The sequence below is a fragment of the Cupressus sempervirens genome, chromosome 9, assembly GCF_028749045.1.
Source record: "Cupressus sempervirens isolate cs-2001-9-10 chromosome 9, ASM2874904v1, whole genome shotgun sequence".
Lineage (NCBI taxonomy): Eukaryota > Viridiplantae > Streptophyta > Pinopsida > Cupressales > Cupressaceae > Cupressus > Cupressus sempervirens.
The window spans coordinates 715,670,900-715,694,572 of record NC_143126.1 but is presented as its reverse complement, the minus strand read 5'-3'; the positions used below and the strand labels follow the sequence as shown (position 1 = coordinate 715,694,572).

At 35.0% G+C, this 23,673-nt stretch overlaps 1 protein-coding gene across 1 annotated transcript; it reads right to left on the bottom strand.

Moving 5' to 3' along the window:
• Nucleotides 1-17,727: 17,727 nt before the first annotated feature.
• On the bottom strand, nt 17,728-23,136 carry LOC149540722 (uncharacterized protein At5g41620-like). The gene is made up of 4 exons (XM_089801814.1): nt 22,908-23,136; nt 21,590-22,773; nt 20,328-20,459; nt 17,728-19,928 (listed from the first exon to the last, which is right to left on the bottom strand). The coding sequence occupies exons 2-4, from the start codon at nt 22,052-22,054 to the stop codon at nt 18,360-18,362; spliced, it is 2,166 nt and encodes a 721-aa protein (XP_089657940.1). The 5' UTR covers nt 22,055-22,773; nt 22,908-23,136; the 3' UTR covers nt 17,728-18,359.
• Nucleotides 23,137-23,673: the final 537 nt, after the last annotated feature.

Here is a 23,673-nt window from a genome sequence, read left to right as displayed (position 1 = left end):
TCTTCATAGGTTAATCTATCCAGAAGGACATGTTGTGAACCCTACTAAGCATGCATTTGGTCCACTTTACTTGGAAATTATGTGGCATATGAAGGGCATGTGTTAAACCCTTGATCTCTAGATGTTTATGCTCAGCCTTTAGCGTTCCATTAGGACATAGTGCATTATACACCTCGTTCATCTCAAATGAACCTTGTCCGTCAATTGTACAGTGATAAAATGACCTAATATCATTGATTAACAGTACCTTGGGAGGGATAGTTGAGTGTGCTCCCAAAGGATCTTTCTGCTCTGTAATCACTGGGTAGAGCTTGAATTTTGGTGCTTCACATACTGAGTTCTTTAAGAACATCTCAAAACCCTTATTTTCCTTTGAAATGGAGTTGGATACCATAATGCTTGGTGAAAGATGAATTCACAATAACTAATAACTCTTCATGCAACTTTTCTCTTCAACACTTTGCTCTTAATCACTTGGGGTCTCAAAATCACTCTAAAATCTAAATGCAAGGTAAGAAATACACCCTCGATTTTTCCTTTTATGAAAAAAAAATCAAAATTTTAGGGCCTATTTAATGGATCATATAGTGTTAGGTGAGATAGCTCAATATTGTCTTTGAATCATAAACTTGGCAATGGCTGATCATCAAACAACTCTGTTAGAACTAAATTATAACTTATCTTTACTCGGGAAAAATAGACAACTCAGTTACACCTAGGTTGTAACTTGGTTAGAACATAGGTCCCTTTCTTAACCTTGTGCATCTAAATATGTAGATTTGGATTGTTCTTTCTTGCTTATTTAGAACTAATGTAGGATCTTCTTGGATTCTTAGTTCCAGTCATCTCCTAAACTACTTAGTTGGATGTGGATTCTTCACCCAACTCATTGGATTGGATGATGATAGATTCATTATCTTTCCTTGGGTTTTCCTCTAATTTCATTACTCATTTTTTATTCGTTCAAGTCTTGATTTGTTCAACCTTGGAATTTCCTTTATTTTCTTCACCAAAATTTGATATGGCTCTATTCATACAGTTTCTTTCCACATGACCTATCTTTTTGCATACATAACATCTTACATTAGTATTTTGTTTTCTGAAGCGAGTCTTTACACAATTTACTCTAATGTTCCCATATTCTCCAAAATGATGACATCTTCCCCATGTTTTGTAGTCCCAACCAATAAATGATCTTTATCTTGTTCCATTGTGCTAATTATTTGGATTTGATCTGCATTCTAAAGATTTGTGACCATGCTTGTGACATGTGAAATAATTCCCTTCAAACTTTGACCCAGTTTTGCATTCATTAACCTTGTGACCATATTTTTTGCAATTATAATAATGACCTTTCAAATTTCATTACATAGTATTGTTCCAACAAATATTTGATGTATGACCTATCTTTCCATAATTGTTGCATGTAGGCCTTTTGTTCTCTTATGATTCTTGTTGTGATGATTCTCCTTGATCAATACACCCTAAGGCAGTAACACCTTTAGGTCTATTCAGATTTTTCTCATATAATTGATTCAAACTTTCTTGTGATCTTAATATTCTTTCATTGAGTTCTTTTTCAGCTCTTAGTTCATTCTGGAGTCTCTCATATTCTTCTCTAAAATTGGTCATTTATTATTTTGTTCTTTTGTTCCATGACTTCACATAGCCTGATCAAGTGACTTTCCTGTTCTCTTTTCAATTTCCTCACTTCTTCTTGTAGAGTAGCATTCCTTATTAGTAGATCTTCTATGGTTGCATCTACTTATTTTAAACTTCTTTCTCTATATAGGTCTTATATTCTTTCTTCAATGTATATATTTTCGCTCATCTATGTAGCCAATTCTTTTCTTCTTTTTAGAGAGTGAGGGAGTTGCTCGTTGAGTTTCTTGACTTGCTCCATAGCCATGTGTAGACCAATTTTGTCATTCTTAATAGATTTTTCTAACTTGTACACTTCCATCTCCTCATATCTTTACTCTCAAGATGTTAAGCCTTTGATAGGAGAACCTTGCTCTGATACCAATTGTTGGAAATGTAATGACAAGCAAGTGACTGAGGGGGAGGGGGTGAATCAAGAACCCATTAAATGTTTCCACACTTCAATTACTTCTGATTTAATTCTTTAGCTTATCTAATCTACTTTCATGCATGAACATAAAGCAATAAAGAAATCAACACCATTAACACTTTGACACAAGATTTGGTAACCCAAAAACCCTCCAAGGAGAAGGTTAAATTGGGGTGGGGATGACACCCACAATGCTTCACTACTGCAGTGATAAAGTTGGCCTAGTAGGGCTTACAATCAATCACTTCTAGTGATCTACTCTATTAGGAGCATGAAAGACTGCTAGGTCCACTTTGTGAAAGGTTTTTCAATACAATGAAGTATGTACTATGTTAAGAGATTTAGCAAAGGATTTTTAGGTCCACCTAGTTAGAGTACTTGACTCATACACCTGTTAGGATGAATCAGCAAGTTGATCTCTACTCTATAACTTTGTTTTTTATTGTAGATCCTTTGAATAATATCATCACCTAACTATGATAGATAAGTCTCTATTTTTTCCTTTATATTGCTTTGTATCCTGCTTACTCAATCTGCTCCATATTCACCCATTTTCTTTAAATATTCATCTCTTCCATGTATTTCATCTCATTACAACTTAGACAAATGAATTTGTCTTCCTTATATACCCATCAATCAATAACTTCATACCAAGTTAGCTCACATAAGAGATATTTTCATAATAATCAAGTTATACCTTCAAGTTGTCCTAAATGCTGATGCTCAAGCAACATTGTGCATTTTATGTTCTACTAATGCTCAGGCAATACAGTGAGCTCAGGTGATACTATGGCACTCAAGTAGCATTGGATTTTAGGGTAACACTTTATCACTTGGGTTACATTGGAGCAATTTGACTTAAAATAGTTAGCTCGGTTCATATAGAGAGCTCTAATAACACTATGAACTCAGTTCGCATTGGGAACTTGGTTTCTCAGATAACTTAGTTTATACTGTGAGCAAGGTTAATATAGTATATCCTTTATCTGCTTGGGCTATAGTAAAATCTGCTTACTAATGGAAAGCTTGGTTGTAGTATTAACCAACCTTCCTGGATAGCTTAAGTGGTTTGTCACTAATTGACAATATGTCTTTCCATAGGGTCAACACTCCATACCTATAGCTCAGTCTAAACTATAACTTATATTTTAACTATATTTTCTAAAATCTTTGTTTTCAACATCATATCAATAAATTGTCTCCTTATTCATTCCTCCTTGTCTCCTTTATACTTCATCATAAATATTTCCCCCTTTTTTGTCATGTATGTCAAATAGTAACATTTAACAGTGGACTAGGGACTATACCAAATGCATCCAAAAATGTTTGATTTAACCTTGAGATAATAACCATTTTGTTGTCCCAATTATTCTTGAGTGTCTCAAGAACCTGTCTCTCTATCTCCTATTTGGGTACTAAGTCCACCATATTGTCATCTATAGAAAAATCTTAACTTTGAATAAGGTCCTTGGAAATTTGTAGGTGTCTTTGTATTACCTCCAAATGAGGTAATAACAATACTTAAATAGATAAGAACTCTAATCTTATGTTGCATTCCTCGTACAATAGTTCTAATTGCTTTGCCTACAAAATTTTGATTTTAGAAAAATGAGCTAAATTGGAGTTTGTGTCCATGTTCAATTCCTTACCGCTCTTCTATAAATAAACATCAATCGTGTCCATCTTCTCTCTTAATTCTTTGGTGAATGCAAGGAAATCATATAATTTAGTAAACAATGTGTTTACTTTATGCACTAACTTTTACAAATCAGTAACAAGAGTGGATAGTTCAACTTGTTTGAGTGCAATACCAATTGCTACTTTCTCCATCACTCTATTCTCAAACTTTCCCTCTAACCTCTGCATCAATTTTTCTCATGTGTCTATGTTAGGTTCATTAAGTTTCTCAAAAATATTAACCATTTGTTCTACAATTGGCTTTTTCCTATAGATTTTCTACATCAACAATCTCAAGATATTTCTTTGATATCATAGAGTGCCTGTCTTTTTTGATGCTCTCTCCTTAGCTCCTCTTGTTTGGCCTTTTTGTCTAACAAATCACCAAGTATTCTCATTATCTCAAAACTTAGTTTAGATTTGTTCCAATTAGGGATCATGATCTGTTCATCAAGAGCAACTGGCTTACCCTTCAGTGGAGATTGCTTCATCGTTTTCTTCAATTTCTTTCCCTTGGAATATGAAGTGTTGCAACTTGGAATTGTTTTTTGTATCCCTTGTGAGTGGACTTCTAGATTCTGCCTAAGTGTCTCCTTGGCATTTTAAGGCTTTACATCTTTCTTTTCCTTGACATCCTCAATTTTGAGTTCACTAGTCAAGCTCTATTGTCTAAGCCCTTTTTCTCCCTCATTTAGAGGTCCTAAGGCAATTGGTCAATCACCAGTAGTAGACTGATCTACTTTTTCATCTTTAATCTTCTCATTCGTGTCACCATAATTACCTTTTCCCTTTTTGGAATCATCCTTCTATTCTTTGTTATCACCTTCATTAGTCAACTAACTTTGTTTCTCAGCTTGACTAACATTTACATCACCTTGACTAAGTGAAATATTAGGAATAATAGAAATAAAATGTGTTGAATCTACTTGATGTGTGCTCTCCTCTGTACCAAAATTTAAATAGTCTTTCACTTCCATTACAGGATTTGGATTCAACAAGATCTCATGAGCTAACTTGGATGGTAGAGCTTCATCCATCTTCTCTAGCTCGGTCAACATATAACCTTCACTCTTGCTCTTAGGTTTATCCATGAAACTTTCTTCATGTGACACATCCTTTCATGGACTTAACTTTTGTCCATCTTCAATCAAAAATGTGTCAATTTGACATTCACTTTGTTGAAACCTATTATGGATTGTATCTGCAAGATGTTCTATGTCATCATAGATGTCCTCTTTATTATCCAACTCTACATTTTTTAGGTTTATCTTTATCATTTTTATCTCTCTTCTCGTCATCTAACATTAGTCTATATATTTTCTTCCATATAACTTTACTTTTCAAAATAAAAAAATACTCTTCTTTTAGGAACAAATTTGTCATTGTAGTCACTCAAAGCTTTAGAAATGTGGTTCTTGCTTAGCTTAGGTATATTTTGGGCAAGTGTGTCTTCTCTAATTGGTCTCTCAATCCTCAAAGCATACTACCATTTTTCATCTACCTTACCATACAGCTCATTAGGTATCATGTTACCTAATTCTAATGGTGTATACTTGAATTTCGCCATCATATCAATAACTGCTTCTTCTAGTTTAGCCTTATCTACTTTATCCAATTTGTCATACTTCAAAAATTTTAATGCAGATAAGTCTGCACTCTTCCTGATATTGTTAGAAATCTCATCAATTATCTGAGATGGTTTAAATATACTATAATTTTGAAGTGATCGGTGTCATCTAATTCAGTCATTTCTTCATCATCATCATCATCTTTTGGAATTATAACCTTTCTTCTCTACCTCTTTGTGGCTTTTCTTGACTCAGCCTCTTTTATGATATTTTTCCCCTTTGTTAGGGTCTTTCCTTGAGTGAGCTTAGTGACTTTTGCAACTCCTTTATGAGGCTCAGCCACTTCTATAGTAGATGCCCTTGTCCTAGCCTTGTAACTCTTTGGGTTGCTAGGGCAAGCTTTGTGACCTTTTTCTTGTCGTTTCTTCCCTATGGCTCTATAAAAGCTATTGTTTTCCCTTTACCTTCAACTTCTTCTTCTTAATTACCTTCCTCTTCATCACTTGACATGTCTTCTCCTTTGCCCTTGGTGATCTGCAAAGGTTTTTCCTATTCTATACCTTCTCCCAATTCTCTTTCCAAACTTTCTATCATGCCTTTCCTCTTCTTATTCATCTTGGGAACATTTATCTGCATTGTGATTTTCACCTTGGCAGTCTCATATTTTTCAAATGGCTTAGAATGTTTATCAATAGGCTCATCCAAAAGTGATGTAATGGTTGCAATAGCCTCATCGATGTTTTTGATTAAGATAAACAGATTTTGAAGGGTGCCTGAAACCTTGTACAATACTAAAGATTTTCAATAAGTTCAAATACAAAGATACAACAAACAAAAGAAGAACTAGTCAACCCCCGAACATAGGGTAACCAAGGTGACAAAAAGCCTATCACCAACCAAAAGTAAAGATCCAACAAGGGTGCAGAGCCAGATATATCAGGATTTGGCCTTTGATTTAGAACTACCCTTGCACGATCGAAGGTTCATTTCTAAAGGAGGAGCAGATGGTCTTGTGTTCTTTCTTTTTACTATAGTCCAACCATCCTCCACCTTAGCTACCTCAGCAATCCAATCCCCAGATGAAACTGAATAATGAAGCCCAAGGGAATCTGAAACACCAACAATCTTCCTAGAAGAGCTCATTGCCAACTGGCCCCCCATAGAACCAGGAGGAAGGACAGTAGCCTCATCACTGTTAATTGCATAGCCTAATAGCCTTAACCACTCTATTCTTGGGATATAACTGCCTGTGTGTGTGTGTGTGTGTGTGTGTGTGTGTGTGTGTGTGTGTGTGTGTGTGTGTGTGTGTGTGCGTGTGTGTGTGTGTGTGTGTGTGTGTGTGTGTGTGTGTTTTATCTATGTCCACTAAAAATAGATATCATCATAATACTTTTCAACTACGGATTTGAGGACCCTTGTCCTATTCTTTATTTTCTACATAAACTTCTCAAAATAACCATCCATAACCTAGTTGATTAATAAATTATCGATTTGTTGTGTGATCAAATTCTTCTTGTTCTAGGTTACATCTCTTATGGTAGGAAAATAATTTTGAACATAAAATAAAATACAAACAAGTAGAGAGCCAAACTTATGCATATTGTTCTTTGCCTTCCTAATGCTCTCTAGGCTCTCGGCTAATTGCTTCAGTTGAAGTTCGAAAAGGTCATCACTATGATCCTTCTTCACCATCTTCCATGCAACATCCATAGCCACACAAGGAACGTTATCTAATCAGTTAGATTGGCAGAGCTTATGCACAATAACCCTAATAGAAAACCCAATCTCTACATATGTAATGGTTAAAGTTTCCATCTTGTGTTTGTTCCATTGAGCCAATGTATTAGCCTCAATCACCTCCTTTCTCTGGCATCGAATGGTTTTGACCTTGTCCACGGTAGGATAGCTAGTGAGACAGTGAATGATATGCCTAGTAGTCTCAATTGGTTCTCCTTCCAATCATAACTTCATTTCATGGACTTGTCTCAATATAATCTTTATCCAATCAATCTTAAAGACCCTAGGGAAATTTATGGCATGAGTAAGCCCTTTTTCGAAAATATGTTTGTGTTCATCCTTCATTCTTCCATATATACACAACTTCTCATATGCACTTCTCACTTCAAACTCACCAACCTCACCAATATTGCACATGTAGAATGATCTCACATCATGAATCAATATAACTTTTGGTGGGATCGAAAATAGGGCACTAGAAGAATCTTCCTTTTTCTACAATCTCAAAGTATGCCTTAAATTTAGGTGGATTACATACTTCATTCCGAACCAATTCAATATTACTAGTCTTTGTTGCCTTTGATCCATCATCATCTCTACAACTGATGAGTTAGATGCGTAATCTCAATTATGGTTTGACACATAAAAATCTTCTTTACTTGGTTGCAACACAACTGCTCACAAATCTACTTCCAATGTTGATGACACACACTAAAATTTTCTCAAAATCACTTATCTACGCACAAAAATTACTCAGGCTTAGTTTTCTCTCCAAAGCTTGAATGCAAAGTGATTAATGAATGATAAAATTTTCTATATAGGTCAAAATGTGATTTTAGGGCCTCATTAATGTTCCATATCTAAAGTGGGTTCATGACAGGCTGTCTCCACCACTACTGCAAAGCTCGACAGTAAGACTTCTCAAAATTCCTTCAATATTGATACTTAGACATTATTTTGCAGCTTGGTATCCAAATACATTCACTCGGTTGATATTGTTAGTTCATGCTTCATACTACAAATATGTCCTTATGCATCTAATCTTATGCTCATTTGGACTTTTATGCTTTCAATCTTAGGAAATGATGTAGATAATTTGAAATACAGTTTCATACTTCTTTTTTAGTTTTTGGTGGTAGAATCACCTGATCCATTAGATTGGGTAATCTCAACCACTTAATTTGAACAGTTCCTTCCTTCAAATCTCTTCTTCCAAGTTTGATTCATATGGCTTCTTACTTCTTCAATATCAACTTTTTCTTTTCCTTTGTTCTCTTCATCATTGGGTGTTGATGTTCAATTCCCATAGTCTTTGCTTAGGTGACCGACCTTCTAACAATGAAAGGATACCATACCAAAGTTCTTCCTATTTCCATATTTTCCTCTGAAATGTGTTCTTACACAATTTTCTACAATATGTCCATTCTTGCCACATAACTGACAATTGACCCAAGTGTTGTAATTCCAATTTATTGCAAATTACCTTGTCTAGTTGCATTTCCTTGTTTATTGGTGTCCATATATGTTCTGCATTAAATCTCCAATCTTGTGCCTTATGACCATACTTCTGACATGTATAGAAATAAGCTTCAAATCTAGATATAACTTGTATCTCTTTGATCTTTGATCTACACTCGTGCTTGGTGTCCATACTTTCTGCAATTAAAGCAATAACCATCAAATTTTAGTTTAGGATTGGACTTACCAGTTTTTCTCCTACAAACATGTGATGTATGACTTGGTTCTCAATACTGATAGAATGTACACTTCTTACTCTTTGGTTTTGCAAACACATTCCTTTGTTCTCCATGCTTTAATAACTCAACTTTCTCAATAGATGATAGGAACTTGATATAACCTGATCTCGTGGTATCATTAGATCTTCTTTGTGCTTTTAACTATTCATCAAGTGTTATCATGCTCTCTTCGGATTTCTTCATTATTTCATTGAGTTCTTTTTTAGGTCTCAATTCAATTTTCAATTGATTATTTTATGATCTCAAGTTTGCAATCTCTTCCACCTTCTAGAAATTTCATTATTGGAACTTAATAACTCATTGACCATGTCAAATGGATAGTGTGTCAACCTTTGTATTTCAATTACCCTTTCATCAAGTCTTGTATTCATTTGTCTCTTATCTTCAGCAATTATTGCCTTATCATCTTCATTTGTTCTCTAGTGTTTCATGACTTCACATAGTCTTACTAAGAGTATTTCATATTCTCTCTTTAGTGCTCTCATTTCTTCATTCAGATTGTTGTTCTTTTCTAATAGATTTGTTATTGTTGTATCAGATTCGCTAGATCTGCCTTCATCGCATATGTCTTAAATGCTTTCTTCATGGTATTGTGTGTCATTTTGTTGGATTTCCATCTCCTTCCTTCTTTTCAAGGATTTCCTTAGTTCCTCCTTTGCAACCTTAACTTGTTCTAATACAAACTGTAAATCAAGTTTTTGATTTTCATTTACCTTTCCCAATTTTTAGGCTTCCATGTCCAAGACCTTTGACTCTCAAGTGGTTAGACTTCTTAATTAGAGAACTTAGCTCTAATACCAATTGTTGGAATTCTAATGAGAAAGTGAGATGATGAGAGTGGGGGAGGTGAATTAGAATATCCCAAAAACTTTTACCACTTCACAAATTAACCATACTAAATATAATTCACCATACACTTCATTAACCTTAACCTTGAATGTAATCAACCATGCAATGTCATGTAATAACAGATCTAACATCTACTAACACGATCAAAACACATAAACAAGTAAACAACTCATGACATAAGATTTGGTATAGCATAAACCCTCTAATGTGAATGTAAAATTGTAGTGGGGATGGCACTCATAAAATCTTTGTTATTCCATTAATGAAGTACATGTTAGGGCTACAATTTGATCGCTTATGATGATCTAACCTTGCTTCAGACACCTTGAACATATCAAATTTCAATTTTTGCAGTTGCATAATGGTGATGTTACAATTTCTAGAGAGCTTTTCAAACTCTTAAACTTTCATATTTTAGCTTAGCATGTTCTCCTGACTAAGTTCGATGGTTCATGTATGCTTTTACCTTCTTCTTTTGGCTTGGAGTTGAACCTCTTTAACTCACTATTATGTCTAGTTGAAATACAAATTGTCTTCATTTTTTCTTGTAGTTCCTTGTGAGCTACTATTTTTTATTATACTTAGCATAGTTCAATAAATAAAAAGAGTTATGGAGGAGTTTTTTTTTTGCCTATAAACTCTATTCATTAACTATTGTATGGACTATTGATTATACTCAATACTTCTACACGATTTTATATTTTAGGTTAAGAAATTTAATAAAGATTGTAGCTCTTAAACTTTGTAAAATTATATTAAGTATTTGAGTACTTTTTGTTATGTTTTCTTAGAGCTATATACAATAGGTTGTAATTCATAGGTTCCTATATCTATACATTTAAATTAATTTTACACACCATCTCCTCCTTTAACGACGAATATAGAGAGGCAAATTGTAACAAAATGTCACTGTACAATTGTAATATTTCCACTTCCCAATGTACAATGTGAATAGAAAAAACAATTGAACATCTAGTTTCCCAAATATTCATCAAAATCGACTATCCATAACTATTGTTTCAATTCAAACCCCCAAAAATAATGTTTCACAAGTATGAAATTTCTGAGAAGCATATTCAATTTTTCATGAATGAAACTCCCTTGACATGAATGCAAATTTGGAAGCTAGGCCAAGACAACTAGCATGCATTCCCCACAACACATACATTTTCCATTTCCATGCATATTGCCCATTTGTAGGTGCCTCACAAGCTTGGAAAAAATCTGAAATCTGAAATATTCTCTATATCCCCAATGTAATATTAACATTTCATACACCCACTTTCCCTTTGAATTATATCGATCAATTTTTACTTTGCCTCATTTGTACCATTGCTCATTTTTTTCACCAATTTCTTATAGAAGTTTTTCTTCCTCGAAAGAAATTATACTCTCCAATTCTAAATTTAGATTTCTATATTTCTTAAAGAAAAATAATTTCAATTTCCTAGCTAGAAAATATTAGAGATGTTGTTCAATATTCTAGAATGAATGATTATCTATGAAAATAAATAGTAGAATATTGGTATGAAAATATTAGTCTTTGTCTTTAGAGGTAGAGTTAATAAGAAAAACATAACCATTGAACTATGATAAAATTGAGGTTGTCTATTAAAGGGTAACAATTAGAATTGAGCTAAAAAGGAAGCTCAACTTCCATTAAATAAATAGACTTGGCCAATTTAAAAGAAAATAAATTAAATCATAGAAATTAATAAATATACACAGATGAATGTGCGAGTGTGTGTGTGCGCGTGTGCATGAAATTGTGTTGATACCTATTTGACTAAGAGCTAAGAATTGAATGTATATGCCGCCAAAGACATTGAGGGCACTATCTCAACTATGACCCTTATATCATACCTTAAGGGTTTTAACCTTGATGGATGGCATAATCAAGAAACATACCATCACCCTCATCAATTGGGTTCAACTAATTCAACTAGAAACTTTTGATGTTGACAACTACTTTCAGTCATAATGAAAACGTAATTTTATTGCCTTCTCATATCTTAATACAATTATTTACAAATATTCATAACCAAAACAAATAAACAAATAAATCACAAGACAAATTATAATCTTACAACAAAGTTTCCTCCATATTAATTTTAAAAAAATTCAACAAATTAAAATAAGTCATATGATATGAATTTACTATTGAAGAAAAACTAAACTAAACAACAACAAAATATCTCTCACATATCAATATCTTATAATAAGATAACAAACTAATAAGAAGAAGATAAAAAGAAAAACTACATAGTAGAAAACAAAATAAAATGAAATTTATTGATCTAAAAATTATCTTTTATAACTTATACAATCTAATTATAAAATAGAAAATAGAAAATCATAAATAAAATTATAACTGTAATATTCGTTTCCACTGTATATGTTTTTTTTCTGTTCCATTCTTTCTTGCACTCTACTGCTACTCCAGTTTCCTCTTCTTTCTCTACTAATTTGGTCTCTCTCTACTAATTTGTTCTTTCCCTTCATTTATTTTCCTTGCTTTCCTATCTTCTTTTGTTTACGCAAACAAAACTAAGTTTCTTCCCAAAATTTAAGCTAGTGCTAAAAATTCCCCAATTTGAACATTAAAAACAGAGCTCTCAAAAATTAACTTCAGTAGTTGCAGAAGAATGAATATTAATTTATTCCCAACTCCAAGTGATCTTCATCAACTATGAACGTGGGTCTTTGTGTTTAAATAGTGGTAAATTTATTGCAAGAGAAGATAAATTAGTAGAGTGCGTATGAGGCGTGGGCACTCCAAAGTTCAGTTAAAATCCTATTCAATCCAGCATCAGAAGATAAAATTCCTCCTTACAACATTAATTCTGATGTACTCCCTCCATCAAGTTTAAATCACGCCATGTTTCTCTGGTCAGACTTCCACATGCATCTTTACAATGTCGCTATTATTATATACTCATGTTTCTCTTCAACAAGCAACAGTAGAAAACATTGAACATTCATGGTCGACAAGTTGGAAAACAATCCACCATCTTGTGGTATGAATGGTACAAAGACCCTACTCAACATGAAACAAAATCCTTTGTCTTTTCAACATCTAACTATCAATCCACCGTCTATTGCTTTCCTATGCATACCTTTCTATGTTACCCATTGCTCGTCTTTATGTGCTCTCTCTATCAATTGCTTTTGTCATTATCAGCATTGATTTATGAATTATATTATATCTGATTTACTGTTTATAAAGAAAGTACCTTGAATCGAGTCTTGTTAGATATATAAGGTAGACTAAATTCGGTGAAGTTGGTATATCTTATATTGAGTTTATTTTGTCTTTTGATTAATATAGATAAATATGTAAAGAACAATGGTCTCTTGTATTGAGTTGATTTATCTTTTAATTAAAATAGATAAATATCTAAAGAACAATGGTTTCTTATATTGAGTTGATTTATATATAAGAAGATATTTTTCACAAGCTAAATTAAGATATTGCTATCGAGATTCAGCTTTGTAGTTTATAAGTTGAAATCATTGACCTATGTTACATGAGCAGTGGTCACAAAAACCCACTTGCATAAGAGTGAATTGAATTCTTAACACTCTTGTATCAAGGTAATGCTCATAGAGGTGAAGCATTGGGCCTTCCTTGGAAGTCACTCATCTCTATACTTCTCCAACTCAAGCATGCTTAGCTATGGAGTTTCCCCCAAGATTAAACACACTTAGCTTGTAACACTTTTGAATATTAAAAACAAAGGGTACATTAATTCATAACTATGTCAACTAAATGGACTTAATAGCGTGTCATGACCTTGCTCTAGAGTAAATCATACAATATAACCTTATCAACCCAAGTTGTGCTAGACATACATAACACTACTTTGATCATAAATTCATATCTTAGATCATAGATATTAAATGCTTATCATATTAAAAATGTCAAGTACATAGTTGAATATGTCATTTTTTTTAAACATAATAATAAGTTATCATCAAAGATCAAATCGTCATGTCATAAAATGATTAAATATTTAAATATTATTAACTAAACCTACTTTTTTTAAGGAAATGATTTATTCACTAGTAAGAAAGATCTAAAATTAGCTTTAAAAATATACAACTATTACTCAAAGCATAATGTATGAAATGCATGTTTCAATCTTCTTTCTTGAGTATGGTAGAATACAATTGCAATTTTCCATTTTGCATGCATTTCTTTATTAAGAATGGTAGAATACTATTGCACTTTTGTCTATTTTGCCCGTATTTCTTAAGTGGTTTTGACTAACTTGGTTCTCCCTCTAACCTTAGTCTCAAATCACCATTAAACAACATCTTATCATATTTAGAGCATTTCCAAAATATATGTTAATGCTTCCTCTCTTAGGTTCAAATCTATAAGTCCAACCTTAAGCAAGGTTTAAAACCACATTTAATTTTAACCCACTTAATCTAAATTTATATTTTACCCTAGGCTCGAGTCATTAAGCTCCAATTGGTCTTTACTCATCATTTATGCCAGAACATTCAAATTGTACATCTAATACAATTATAAGAGAACACTATTTATAAATTATTTAGACCATCAATCAATTCTTAGCTCACTAATCATTATAACAACCCTAATGCTCCAATATGTCATAAGGGATTAGCTCACAATTATTATCAAGGTACTTGAATCAATTACACCAACCCATTTTTTTATAAAATACACAAGGCATGTAATATATTGAAATATAGGAGTAATATACAAGAAATATACAAGGAGAAAAATTAGAAGAAATGCATATAATAATCGTGTCAAGAATAGATGAAACTAATCTCACAAGCAATATGAGCAACTGAGTAAAGAACATAGTGGAAATACTTCCCCCCTAAATATTAATGGGTTGCTACACAAACACTCATACTAGCAACTAAACATGGCTTACAAACTACTCTACAAAAGATGGACACAAAACATCAAGCTAAATATATACCACACATGTAAGAGGGGTCATAATCTTATAAAGAGCTAAAGATCATGACTTCTATTGATTAAGGTCTTCAAATTTGATGACAAAAAGTTCAAGACCAAAGAAGTCCCAAAGCATGTACTTCTCATGAGTTGTGAAAAAATCTTCATTATTGACATGGAAGATATTCGTGGTTGCAAAATTGTTGTTATATATGATTTGAATATCTCTTAGGCTAAAGCCATTTTTCCCTGCATCCCTCCCTAATGATATAAAAATGTTGCCCAATTTTCTTGATATTACATCCATTTCAATACCTTGCATCCCTTGAAAAACTTGCAACCAAAGATAAGGCACCATAATTTTATTCCCTAAAGCATTCACTTGTCCTAGGTGGCATAGCACCCACAATAGTAATTAGAATAAAAGCTTATAAACAACACTATCATGTAAGTGTAAACCTAGTGCTTTATGTTGTAGTATACATACATATATACATACCTGTGTGTGTGGTGGGAGGGTGGGGATGGGGGGCACATTGTTTTCTTCAATGTTTCCTCGTGACATTGACACATAACAACTTGCTTGATTTCTTCATCACTTATAGAGAAAAATATGTGGCATTGTTTTCTTCAAGTGTTTCCTCGTTACACTAACAAGAGACTCTAAATGTGTTGTCCAATGTTACACTATAATGAAAGACACAAGTTCTTTACAACACTTGAAGGCAATAAAGTTAAAAGCTCAAAGCCAAACCTTGGTGAATGAAGTTTAAAAGATATAGAGAAAGCCACGAAGCAAAGACACAAAAAGGCAATGCAACAAGTAAGAGTTATAATAGCAACCTAAAGTTCAAAGGATTTACGATAAAAAGATGGTAAATCCACAACATAATAGCAAGCTAAAAAGATGGTTGCTAGAAATAATGGCATCTCAACACTACAAACAAAGATAGTACAAAAAGAAATGAAAGAATCAAACAACTTGACATGTAAACCTCATAAAAGAAATTGAACATTATTGTCCACCATGAAGCCCTGCCAGTACTAGTAACATTCCATAAATCAAGAAAGTGTGTCATGTGCTCTTCAAACAAGGTCTACAAAACATTGCCAACTTTGAAAATCCTTCACAAAGGAAACACAAGGCGGAACCCGAATTCTTCCACTAGGTCACTTGTGCCCCTATTGTTGTATATTGTATTACACCAAATTTCAACTTAGTCACCTAAAATGATTATAGCCACATCATTTTCAAATTGCATGTCCCTAGTTATCTTCCAACTTTATTGAATTGTTAAATAGATAAAAGGGCTTGAACAAGGCCAATGCAAGGTAAGAAGTAAACACCAAGTTTCAACGTTACTCCTCAACATCTCCAAGCCTTTCACTATAGTTTATACAACAAAATATCATAAATATCATTAGTTTACTACATGGATCAAATTTGTAGAATTATAGTAATTAGATCTTCACTTACAAGATACACCAAAATTTTGTTCAAAACCAATTTCCAAAATTGAAAAGCAATCGTTCATCACAACTAATTTAATATATATCAAGAGGAAAAAGTGAAGATCATATGAACAATCACATCCAACAATAATGTATTGATTAAAAAAAGAGTTAAATCAAATCATCCACATAAAAAGTTTTTAAATTTGATAGTCACTTACACATTAGAATATAAATATTTAATAAAAATAACTTATTTAAAAATTAATTATAAATATAGTATGTTTACTATACTTTTCAAAATACAAACAAAATAAAAGAACCATAAATAAATTAATGATCCTCAGCATTAAAATAAAACAAAATGATTCTTCAAATACAACAAACAGTACAAGAAAATAAAACGATTCATAACAAAGATCTAGATTTTATTCATTTAATAAATTAAAATTATTCTGAAATATAATAAATAAACTAACTCGAAAATTCATGCTATTAAAACTATCAAAGAGCAATGGCGATCTGAAAGGATGGGATTATCAAAATGGTCGTCTACCAGTGTCTGACGCAATTTACCTTGCAATAAATGTGTAGAAAACAAACCAGTTACGACAAACCCCATATGAATTCAAGACTGAAATTCTACCCCTACAACCAGCCGCCCTGACACACAACACAAAAGTCCAACAAGCATCTGAATGTAAAGACTGAAATCTTATTAAACAAGCAAAAAAAACCTAACATGTCAGGTGCATCAAAGATCGATCTGATTGAAAAACTGATATCTTATTCGGACTTTTTTAAGTCCCAAGCTTCTCAAAAAAATAAGGCTACTGAACAAGCCGGCAGTAGAGGAGCTTCCGAACTAGCACCATACAGCGAATACACGTGGATTCCAATACATAATACAACTCATCGTGCATCCCCAAGTTTCCTAAGATTAGCTGCCAGGACTCGCTACACTCTGTTTTTTAAATAGTGCTTGTAATAAATACGTTGGCGCTATAAATAAAAAAATAATCCAACCTCCCAAAGAGTCACCTTAACCAAAAAAACTATGGGGAAAAAATTGTCCGCTGATATTTTTGGATTCTGTTGTGTTAAAGTTTCGCCATCGTAGATTGCGAAAGTACACAATCAAATCCTAGAAATGGCAGCAAACTAGATTGAATTGACAACATTAAGAGAGAAAATCCCACTTTATCTAAACGTTCCTATATGCATAGTTTGAGCATAAAAAATCTAATCCTAGAAATAGCAGCAAACTAGACTGAATTGACAACATTAAGAAAGAAAATCCCACTTTATCTAAACGTTACTTTATGCATAGTTTGAGCATAAAAAATCTAATCCTAGAAATAGCACCAAACTAGATTGAATTGACAACATTAATTAAGAAAGAAAATCCCATCTTTAAATGTACATTACTTTATGCATAGTTTGCGCATATTAAACACAACGTTCTTATTTCTCTTGCATCCTGATTGATGGATCACTCACTGTGATCCGAAAAGTTGGTGTAAAAAAATTTTGCACAATCAAAACCAAAAAAAAATTGTTAGCAACTACATTCTTGATTGTCAAATAACATCGCATTGTCAAATGGTCCTTCAAGGCAAACTACTTTCAATGAGCGTGGGGTGCTGATATGGAATACGATTGGAACCGAGCACTATCTTTTCAGCAAACTAGCAATAATATTATATGATAATAGTCGAAACGAACTATGAGCTATTTACTCAAAAAGGTAAATAATGTACAAACAGTTACAGATTTATATCTGTAGTGCCAATCTCTTCGATTCAAGTTTAGCTATGCATTTTAGAAACCTGGGAACAATTTAAACACACTAGAAAGTTTGAAGAACATGTTCCCTGATTCTCATTTCATGCCATCTCAGAGACTCGGGCTTAGATCCAAGTTATTGATAGATTGTGTTGTAGAGGTACAACAATCAAAATGGAACTTTCGGTCATTTACTTATAAACGTAAATGTTGAGGTTTTGGATAACACATGCTAATCTGACTTTGTTGTCTCTCTTTAGTGGAGATATGACCTGTATGGAGTAGAACAGGTGACTCCAGAGGAGAAGGTTGAAAAGAGAGGAATTCAAGTTGAATAAGGAGAGGGATGGCATCTAAAAATGCAGTATTGAAAGAGAGCAGCAATGTTGGTTAATAAGTTCTAAAGCTTTTGCTAGCATTATATCCAGATAATATAGTCTATGCACAGGTCATGTGGAAAGGAACAGATCCCGGAGAAAACAGCATAAATCAAACTATACCTCCTTTGTATTTCCTCTCCCCATCTACTTGTACTCCAAATATTTTGAACTACCTGCATGTGTGTGCTGACCTTCCAAACGAGCTTCCAGTAGTCTTGACTTCAAAGTGTTCTCTCGCGATCCCTTGGCCCAATCTGAACCACCTTTTGATCTTCCCATCCTTGCACTTCCAGGGTCAGGAGGAGGCCAGTGATGATTCCACTGTCGGGTTGGGCTAGCGGAGCCATGTGCAGACACTAATGCAGAACTGACAAAATGATCTCTGCCACCACCAACAGACTTAAACCTCCTTGCCTTTTCCTGATCCTGCTTTGCACCATTGCATTCAGATTCAGTCAGGCTGTTACCTCTGGCCAGACTCTCGGTAGCATTTTTCGGGGGTTTTCCATGATCTTGCCCATCATCCCATGATTCAATATTTCTCTCAATCCACTGAGAACTACTTGTAAAATCCCACTCGATTCCTTCTGCCGTCCTCTCTTTGTCAAGAGGCTTGCTGCCTTTAAGCCTATCCAATATCTGTGCTTTGCTCCCATGCCATGCAGTACTTCCCATCTGGTCTTCAATCTGAATCCTTTGGTCATTGGATCTCCGACCTTTTGATTCTTCATTCAAGTTTGCCCCTGATTTACGACCCTTTGTTTCTTCTGATCTCCCAGAAGTAGCATAACTCCATTTGTAGGCTCTAGTATTATCCTCCAATGTTTCTCTGTTGAGTTCAATTGAATGAAGATCACTGTCAGCTGAATCTTCATCATCCATCCCCTGAGGTGTATTTTTAACCTCGTTCATTGAATCTCGTTCTAGCTCTGCTTCCCTTGCATCAATTCTGCTCCTTACCTCACTCTTCAAATCATTTGACCTTTTGGCTCTCAAAAATGCCTCTAGCTCACTTCTTAGCTTATCTAGAATTTCATTTTTCTCTTCAAGCTCGAGCCTGGCTTCTGCTAGCTTCATCTGAACTCTTTCTTCCCTCCATACCTCTGCCATCTGAAGCATCTTTCTCTCCTCCTCAACCTCTTCCCAAACCTTAACAGACTCACGTTTCAGTTCCTCCACCTCAGCCTTGTCTTCTCCAATTTCCCTTGCCAATTCATCACACACTTCTTCCATTAGTTCCCGGGCTTTCTGTTCCCTCTCAAAATCTTGGAGTGCTTTTGCAAGTGCCCCCTTTGTTTCATCCAGCTCTCGTGTGAGCTTTTTATTTACACTCTCCAGTTTCCTCCTAAATTTCCTTTCGTCTTCTAGCTCTTCTCGTGCCGTTTGAATGGCAGCTCTAACTTTATCTTGTTCTTTGGTTTTCCAAATCATCTTTTCTTCTGTGACTCTTTTCATCAAGCTCTCAATTTGGTGACGATCCTCTCTCTGTTCTTGCATTAATTCCCTGATTCGCCCCCGGGCATGTTCCAATTCAGATCGTAAAGCAGATACCAATGAGACACTGGATGAATGTTGTTCTTCAAGGCTCCATATACGGTTAAGAATCTTCAACAGCTCGGAAGAAGTGGTGAGATTATAGCCTGACTCCCCTGACTTGACCTTCAAACCCATGAGGGAACTTGAAGGGGTGAAAGCTCGATCGTGGGTCTCTATCTGCACACAGAGATATTCTTAGCACCTGTATTCTCGAAAATTGGAAAACAACACTGCAGAATTCATGGCTATCTTATGAAAATATGCACAACTTCGAAAGAATGAAATTGAACAGTGAACAATGTCAATCCAGAGCTTAATTTGATTTTAAAATACTATCATCCTGTAGAGATCATTTATTGTACAAGTGTGATAAACAAAGTACTCTCTGGTTAAGGAATCTACTGTAAACCATTTATCATTAGATTTTAAAATTATCTTGACAATCATTTTTAATTTGAGTGCATTTGAATCAACCTGAACTACAGAAACGTAAATTTATTGCACTATCGTTCTGCAATTAATATATATGAATTACACTAATTTAGATCTCCTCAGTGGCAGTTGAGTCCTATATACCTCCATTGAGCTCACATTACTTGGGGACCGTAAAGGCTGCAAAGATCCACCATTTTTTCGAGCATGCCCATTCCTCTGTATCAGAGCAGCTATTTGTCTTCTGAGGCTGCCTGTCCCAGATCGATCTGCTGTCTGTAGGCAGAAAATAAATCATGAGGATGTTGCAAAATAAAACTAATTAATTCATTTTGAGGTTAAAACTAGTTCTGAATATGCATCGTGTCAAGGTTTAAAATTGAACCATGAAATGATGTGCTGAAACTTTGCCCAAATTAGCAATGGCTGTACACATAGGATACTCAAAACGAACAAAATAATGTCAATATCCACAAACGACAACACCAGGTCATGGGGACTCAACATGCTGTCAACTACGATAACATTTAGAATGGAATGCCCAAGCATCTTGCAGGAAAGCTACAGAAAACCAAAGCACCAAGGAAATGTAACTCCAGATTTACTGATGTTTTACAGGAGTAAACGGCAATAACTGAGTACAGACTCCATAGGGTAATCTACAGTGCAAAATCCGTTGTCCACATCAGCGGCCTGTAGAGCTACCACTAGCCAAAGTGAGGCTCGGGGATCAAACAATGGATGACCGGGGCATTAAATCAAATAACACGAGGAAGCACCAAATAGTTTCTCACCTCTGCATGCATTACAAGAGAATTTTCTCGAACTGATTGTTAGTGGGCTCAGAATTTAATAATGATTTCTGTGGGGTGTCTACGGCCAGGACCATCGCAATCAAGGAGAGCTGACCTTTGAATTAGAAGGGTATTCTTCTCAAGAGAACCGCAAGAAGCCGAGCAGTATATTACAAATCAATTTCGACCATGGGCAACACTTCACAAGGTAAAAAAAAGCTACAGGGTAAAAATATGGACAAGAAAAACAATATATACACCTAAAACCAAGGCAAAATATATACAGGGGTTCACATCAAAACAATTTTCAGATTACAAAATCTTGATTGATCAACTTAAATTTCTGGAATGTGCTCGCTGTCATTTAAGCTTTAAACCTGTCGAACTACAACAGGCAATCTGGGTTGACGCCTTTGAATTTAGCTGTGTATATAAAAACCTTGATTTTGCTTCCAGGATACAGAAAAAGTGGAGAGGCGGTTTCCAACTTGTTTTCTGTATCATACTACAACTGTAATAATCCCTTAAAAAGATTTTGCATCCGAATCTAAACCTAGTCATACAATGAAATTTAAGGGCGATAATATGAAAATTAAGGGCGATAATGCCTACCAGAGAGCTTGGACTGTGAGATGGATCAGACAAATGCGGAGGCAGATAATGAGACTGCAACGGCGTTCTCTCACGGCTTCTGGTTTTGTAATAATCGCCATTCCGAGAGCTCTTTTTAACCTTTTTATCTTGTTGTATGCCTACTGCCACTGTAGACGAGGTCGGTATTTCCTGAAGCTCCCACAGAGTTGCAGCCAATTTCCTTGCAGAAACAGAGACCCTGTTACCACGGGCAATACCACTGAGTGAAGGAGGATATGGCGAAGACACCATGGGAGGCGTTTCTGAAGACATTTTCCAATTCGGCACCGGCGTACTGGAGCCTCCTCGTCTCCCTGCCAGAATCGCACGTTTCAGCTTTACATTCTGGAGTATTGTGGACGACGACGACGACGAAGAGCCTCTCTTTCGCACTTTTCCTCCCCCGCGGATAAAATCCTCCATTGTTCCTTTATCTCTCGCCATCAACAATGATTTCCTTCAAAGTCTGATCAATATCACTCCATACTGGAACAACAAACGCTTGCCTGGAAATTTCAACTCATTTTTCGGTGAACCTAAAAAGCTCACCGAAAACGTGATCTGCTTCAACCGCTTGACTGTTCAATTTATCAGGCAAGCAAAAGAGCTTTCTGCTAGCCTCAGAATTAACTGAATCTGATACTTTACTTTCCAACTCAGTTTTCTTTCTGCAAGACGAGTTTCACGGACTCCGGATCTTTTCAAACAGCTTAAACTGCTCAGTTAAAGCACAGGCTCACAAGCTTCACGGTAAAGCTCAAAACATTGTCTTAATCGGAAGCTTTTTCAACAGCCTTACTACACAATTTTGTGTAAATGCTGGAAAGTCTTACAAACCGACAGCTTTTTATCGCATATACTTTTCACAAAAGTCCGAATGGTGCCAAACTTAAGCATTAATCACAATTTCTCAAAATAATACTCAAATTTCAAGCATTATTCACCATTTCAAGTCCTGATTTACATGGATTCGTATCCAAGGTCCATCCAGTTCACAGTTGTCTACCTTCAACTCCGCCTCAAATTCCAGCGACGATAAGGTAAAGATTGGCCTCAACTAACAATTCCAGCTCAAAATAGCAAATTCTTCCACGGAAGAGGCGAAGCATGTCTTAAATCCACCGCAAAATTCATTGGCAGCTAAGCCAAAGCTCCCGTTCAGCCTGAAGCAATCATGAGCAGTCCAATATAAGAAAACTTCAAAACAATAAAAAAGCACAGATAATCTCAATCGTATTCAAATTCGCCGCTAATTCAGCACAAATTTTTAAAAGTAAAGCAAAAACGCGCTTCATACCTGCCTTTCCGATCACAGACGAAAATTCAAATTCTCCCGATTCCTCCAGATTTATAGTACATCAAAAGTTCAATTTAGAGCCCTGCGCGTCCTGAACCCGCCGGATCTCTTCCGCCTTCACCGCCTTCAAATCGCAAAGTACACCAAAAAATGGAATTCAAAGCACAAATTCAATTCAACTCACGAAACACCTAAAGTCCGCCATAAATCTCTACAAGACGTCGCGCACAGAGCACACTGGCCGCATCATACATCTAAGTAGGCTGCAGAATTCCCGTCAATTGACGCCAGGTACACTTTTCCCTAGAGACAAAAATCAAACGCGTCCCAGCCAGCCGGACACAGCATTTCCCTTTACCTTTCCCCGTCCGTCTGATGACACACAAAAAAAAAAAGAAAAAAAAAAACACCGTACAAATTAAACCCTCGATACCGACTGCGCCCCACCAGAAGCTTTAACATTTCAAAATAAACATTATCACATTCACATTCCCACCAAACTTTACACTTTTCAAAACTATTAAATTCCCCAGTTTTGAAATCATCCCCGAGGCGACGATGATGACTTTGAATTTCCAAACACCATAGATACGGCCTACTCACCTTTACACGCTTTTCCGCCATTGTTTAGCAGGATAAAATCTTTGCGTATGGTAGAGAACTGCTGCAGAAAAACCGTAAAATATTTGTGCATGGGTAGAGGAGAATCTCATGAATGCAGAGATGAACATTTTGACCAGGCGATCTCGAAAATATTTTGGCCCGT